The 5,834-nt window shown below is 39.6% G+C and overlaps 1 protein-coding gene across 1 annotated transcript; it reads left to right on the top strand.

The window, feature by feature from the left end:
* Positions 1 to 322: 322 nt before the first annotated feature.
* Positions 323 to 5,473, top strand: LOC115742096 (probable prolyl 4-hydroxylase 9). The gene is made up of 8 exons (XM_030676211.2): positions 323 to 704; positions 815 to 934; positions 1,350 to 1,507; positions 1,946 to 2,048; positions 3,241 to 3,336; positions 4,390 to 4,455; positions 4,525 to 4,644; positions 5,085 to 5,473. The coding sequence occupies exons 1-8, from the start codon at positions 582 to 584 to the stop codon at positions 5,169 to 5,171; spliced, it is 873 nt and encodes a 290-aa protein (XP_030532071.1). The 5' UTR covers positions 323 to 581; the 3' UTR covers positions 5,172 to 5,473.
* Positions 5,474 to 5,834: the final 361 nt, after the last annotated feature.

The following is a 5,834-nucleotide window of genomic DNA, read 5'->3' as shown; positions in this document are numbered from 1 at the left end:
CTTCCCTTTTTCTATGAAGATTTAGTTATAAAATCATAATATGAGGATACTTACACTTAGTAATTTGCTAATAGCATTGTAAATTAACTCAAATGCTATTAATTAATAGAATCTATGCTATTGGTGACGTAAATGTTAATCTAGGAAAAATGTGGCATCATCGCATCAATTTAGAATAGACGTAACAACGAATCGATTCCTGAATTTTTTTGATGAAAAAAATTAAATGGGAATAAATACTTATGTTTAAATTCGAATTTTTGGCGACCTAATCATTATGTTGCCTAGATTTGATTCCCGACATCCGATCCGGTTTCCGCAGAAATTCAGCGTGGACAATCCCGCCGATTCGTACAATTAATTGTTCTCTCTCTCTCTCTCTCTCTCTCTCTCTTACATTGACTCCAAAGACGAAGAAGAAGAAGAAGAAGAAGAAGAAGAATCTGCGTTTGATCGAAGCTGTCATCGTCTGCAACAAAGGCACCACCCTCTTCTGATTCGACTCTTGCTCACTGTCCGAAAAGCTTATACCGGCCTTCAGACCGTACGGAAACAGGAGGCGATCCCTCGCCGGCGGCAAGATGAGAGGCAAAGCGATCAGGCAGAGCTGGAGCTCCAAGTCGAAGCTAGGGTTGCCTGCGTTCGTCTTCGCTTGCTCCGTCTTCTTCGTCGCGGGATTCTACGGCTCCTCTCTCCTTCCTCAGGTTGCTGTCCGTGGCTACGCGCGCTCTGGATTTTTTTTCTTTTGCCTTTTGTTGTGTGGTTGTTTTTCCAAGTGGTTGAAGCGAGGGTGAGTTCGTTTTTGATCTCGTAGGATGTGTCCGGGTTAAGAGCCAGGGCGAGATTTCTCGAATCGGTCAGCGACGGGAGAGACTATGCGCCGTTGCCCCGTGGAGAGACCGGGGATGATTCGTTCTTTTCGATCCCTTTCCAGGTAGACTTAATTTTTTCTTTTGTTCTGTTTTGTTGTTAGTTGAATTTGGGATCGTCTCTTGGATGTTTCGAATTTGTGTGGCATTGGTTGTTGGATTCATGTTGAATTGTGTGGATTAACGTTCGTAGAATTTTGTGGGGTGTGCTCTTTGGCTGGGTCTCTGAACAAAAACAGGACAAATGTTTCCGTTAAATTCTTACATAGTATGTTATTAATTCTTGGAATGATTATGTTGCCTAGTCTTTTTTCCCCATTTATCAGAGAAAAAGTAACGTTGATCAAGTCAAGGTTGAAACAGATTTTGCTTCTTTTCTCTGTTTTCAGGTTTTTCTTTTTGTGCTGAGAGAGATCAGGTTTTGTGTTTTCTGTTTTGTGATGAGAACTTAGTCTCATATGATTTTCTGTCTGGTAGTAGGTGTTGAGCTGGGAACCTCGTGCTCTCTACTTTCCTAATTTTGCAACAGCAGAACAATGCCAAAGCATAACAAAAATGGCAAAGGCAGGTCTCAAACCTTCAACCTTGGCGTTGAGAAAGGGAGAAACAGCAGAGAACACGAAGGGCATTAGAACAAGGTATTTCTGTTTGCTTTGTCTAAACTAGTTGATGTTACATAAGGATTTAATGCATACATCTAAATAATGTCAGCTCGCTCACTTTGCATTTTTATGTGCCTTGCATAATAAACTGAATGACCTCCTTTTTCTGTTCTTTAAATTGCTATCATTACATTCTACAAGCGTCACCTAAGTGGAGCTTTCAAAGTGATACATGGACTAATTCCCTAAGAATTGGTTTGAGAAAATGTGGAAGCCAAATCCATAACCAGAAATGCGACATGTACAACGTATACTATGGACATTGGATGAATTAGACTTTTTCTATGTATCTGAAGTTCCTCTACTTGATTTTCTTTTATGCCCAAGCATGTGTGACGATGCGAATGCATTGCATAAGTAGAAGTAAGGCACGGCTTTATTGTAATGTTTGGTTAACTGTTTCTTTTCAAGCAGTTCTGGCATGTTCATAAGTGCTTCTGAAGACAAAACTGGAACCTTGGCTATTATTGAAGAGACAATTGCAAGGGTGACAATGCTTCCAAGGGAAAATGGAGAGGTACTGTTCCACCCAGGAAGTCATCATTATCAGTAGCAGTTTTTGGGTTATTAGGTTGTAAGTTTGTGATGTGTCAACATAAGTCCTTCCTAGCGTCACTTCTCACAACATGTCGGCTTTTACTATTGGCCAGTGCTCTCTTCTCTCACATCAGAGTGCATACCTATGTTCCAAATGAACAAAGTGCTCTCTTCCACCTTGGGCACTATTGCACAAACCCGATTAACTAGTTTGTTTTCCTCTGTCTTGAGTAGCCCCGTTAGGGGTGCAATTGAGGCGAGTTGAGTCGATAAAGTGCCAAGCTCTAGTACTTGGGTCTTCAAACTCGATTCGAGCTTGATGGAGTATCAAAATGTAGGCTTGAGCTCGAGTTCAAGCTTGACTTTAGTAAGCTCAAACAGTTTCCCTGCGTATATGTATGGGACTTAAATATGTAATTTAAAAGATTTCTGTGTCCTTCCATAATGAGAAAATATTCTTGGAAAAAATAATAGAAGCTTGATTAGGGTGGGTCGATTAGACTCATGAGCTTGTCAAGCTGAATATTGGTGAGCTCGAATTCGACTTGGCAAGACACTCAGTAGCTGCAGCTCATGCTCCCTTGAAATGAGGTGACCCGATCTCGAGTGATTATAGAGTGTGCCTGAGCTCCTCATGAGTAGCTTGACTCAGTTTCCCCCTAGGCTATTGTCTTTGTAGCCTACTAGAAGTGAGGATTCAGGGTAAAAGCTATCTCGACCCATGATCATGAATAAAAGGCAAGATAATTTGCATCTCAACTTTTGAGTTTCTTACCCAACTTCTTCATAGCATTATCTAACTCAAAAGGTTTTTTGGTCGAAATTTTATGGTGGTTAAGCTGTGTATACAATCTAACTTCCTCTTGTGGCTTCTAATTGTGGCTGGAGGGTTTTTATATTCACAAATTATTGACAGAGAAACAAAATCACACATTGATAGTTTGTGTGTACAATCTTATTACGTCTTTTGAACTCAAACTGTGATTGCGAGGGTTTACATTTCACTAGTGATTTATAGAAGGGGAAAGCACATGTTGGTGGTTTATGCCCCATGCTTGAAGCTTTCTCAAATAGTCACTGCATGCAATTTATTCTTTCTTTTTGGTTAAATTTCTTGACCTTTCATTTTCAGGGAAGATCTAAAATTGTTTGAGGATATCACCATGTTTCAGGCATTCAATGTGTTACGGTACGAGATTGGGCAGAGATATAATTCTCACTATGATGCATTCAGTCCCATTGAGTATGGCCCACAAAAGAGCCAGAGGGTATGGTTGCTACAAAAATTGGTCGCCTCTATTTTCTGAATACTTATTTATTTGGCGAGGCATGGATAATAATGTCCTTGTAAACATATGTCATTGATCCCTTAAAAATCCTTATCATGGAAGTTTTGTCGATGAAATTTCAAGATAATTGCAAGATTAAACATTACCGACAAGGCTGTGAAACACACTATTTTATATCATCACAACCTATTATGAAGCTAGCTCAGATCTTCACGGTTCTCTGAAATGGCTAATGGGAGTGAAAAAACTTGGTGGTATTCGTGTTCTACTCTCAAACACTGGAATGTGCAGAGATTTCTTGTGTGTGTGTGTGGGCACGTGTGCGTTTGGGTGCGCGCGCGCGTATTTGTTTGAGGCTATATTATTGGAATCTCATGTAAGAAGTTAGTTACAAGGCTTTTTTTCCTTGGGGAGAATGGGGCGGATGGTTGGGGTTGTGGTGTGTGATACCTACCCTATGGGCTAGGTGGGACTTGCAAAGAAACAAACTGGTCTCCTTTATCTGCTGGGAAACTGCCCAGCTATTCCCCTTTTCTCAATTGCCCTGCTCATGCGGACGTGCTCATATCTTAAGATTCAAACTCAGAAACGTGCACTTGACTAGGAACTTGTCAAAGCTGACTTACGCTCTTGCTAATTTTTTGTTGTCTAATCTTGACTGTGCTCTTTTGCTTCTGCTTCGGATGTATGTTTCATGCTTTGTCAATATTCTTTTCCAGCTTTAAGCTTAAAAATTGTCACTTTCGGTTTTCATAACATATATTGAAGGTTCACTCGACAATAAATTGCTGTAGTCAGTTCAATTTAAATTGATGCTTTCTGTGAAGTGTTTTTTCGCTTTAGTTCTCTGACTTTCTTGTTAGTTTCTTCCTATCATATTTCATCAATTCGATGGTAAAGAAACTGTACATAGGGGCAAGGTGCAAGAGTACTCATATGTTTACCCTTTTGTCATACATAGTTAGTCACAACATTTAAGTTTCAAGAGCTAAAAAGGGTTGGTCATGTTGCTCTTGCTCAATCTGCATGTAGGTTGCCTCTTTTTTGCTCTACTTATCGGACGTTGAAGAGGGGGGAGAAACTATGTTTCCTTATGAGGTATGTTCAGATAGTCTTCTTCCTCTTGAGTTTGGTTAGACCATGTTATCATTTAACTCTGGCATGCAGAATGGTATGAATATGGATGGGACCTATGATTTTAAAAAATGTGTTGGACTGAAGGTGAAACCCCGGCAGGGTGACGGACTTCTCTTCTATTCCTTATTACCAAATGGTACAATTGATCCTGTGAGTACTTCTCCTTGTTCATCGTGAACTGCATCTGCTGAAATTTTTCTCAACCTGCTAGATGTGTACTGAATCTCTTAAGACTATAGTCAATGCGACATGCTATACTTACAGAGTTTTTTACCCGGATTTCCAGTAAAACATGTAATTGGGAAGAAGATGAAACTGCTCATATTAGTAAATCTGTCATCTATGGTCTCCTTAAAGATAAAATATCAATGCCTGTGCATCTACATCAATGAAAGCATTGCTTCTTTGATTATCAAGTTGCCGACTCCGTAAGAAAATCATGTTTCAGACCATCATCATTTCGGTTGAGACAGCATTGCATAAGTCTTCTTAATATTTTCTGGTGCAAGTCTTGTTATCCCAACAGCAGTTATGACACTGAAAGAGTCGAAAAATATTCTGCTTAACAATTTCTGTGGCGGCCTTGGCAGACCTCGCTTCACGGGAGCTGTCCTGTGATCAAAGGGGAGAAATGGGTGGCAACCAAGTGGATTAGAGACCGAGTGCAGGATGATTAATCATCTGTCGCTAACCACTGGGAGACTATGCACAATTTTGCAGTATTGAGCATAGGCATGTACTCTTTATTTAATTAGTCTCAAGAGGCTTTTTGGTTTAATCGATGCCTCTTCTTTATGAATTGTGCCATTAGTGTCATATTAGCATTTGTCCATCACTATTTACAGCTGATCCCATCCCAAAGAGAAAGTTTCGCTGATAATATGAATATAGTTGGGTTTGGGAGCTCCATTTTCTGTACTTAATCAAACAGATGACCAGAAAGTAATTTAGGGAGTTTAAAACCAAAACTTTTGTTTCTTGCCTTTTAGCTTCCCTACTTTCTTTCTTTCCTTTTAGACACCCCACCCCCACCCCCCAAAAAAAAAAAGGTACCCTAAAAAAGCATTTTTTTAGTTAGTTACAGAGAAAAAGACTGATTTTAATGGAATCTCATGCTTTGAATTGTGATGCACTGAAGTGAAATTTAAAAAAAATTAAGAAAAACAGAGGGAAGCATAAGCTGAATATACACTAGTAAACTCTTGGCTTTTCTTTAATGAGTCAGTCAGCTCTTACTTCTTTGTTATCAAGAACAGCTATATAAATCTGACTCGGCAACTTTAGGCTGTTCATGTGGCTTGAGAATCACCTTGACGGTTACCTTGGGAGGACATTAATCT

Source organism: Rhodamnia argentea, chromosome 11 (genome assembly GCF_020921035.1).
Source record: "Rhodamnia argentea isolate NSW1041297 chromosome 11, ASM2092103v1, whole genome shotgun sequence".
In the NCBI taxonomy this organism is placed as follows: Eukaryota; Viridiplantae; Streptophyta; class Magnoliopsida; order Myrtales; family Myrtaceae; genus Rhodamnia; species Rhodamnia argentea.
The sequence above is the reverse complement of the archived record's forward strand: the minus strand, read 5'-3'. Positions and strand labels throughout refer to the sequence as shown.

Bases quoted from the DNA above. Each gene is read 5' to 3' on its own strand.
- LOC115742096 (XM_030676211.2), top strand. From the start codon at position 582: ATGAGAGGCAAAGCGATCAGGCAGAGCTGGAGCTCCAAGTCGAAGCTA. The intron at 705-814 runs GTTGCTGTCCGT...TTGATCTCGTAG, and splicing joins GCTCCTCTCTCCTTCCTCAG to GATGTGTCCGGGTTAAGAGC. The intron at 2,049-3,240 runs GTACTGTTCCAC...ACCATGTTTCAG, and splicing joins TTCCAAGGGAAAATGGAGAG to GCATTCAATGTGTTACGGTA.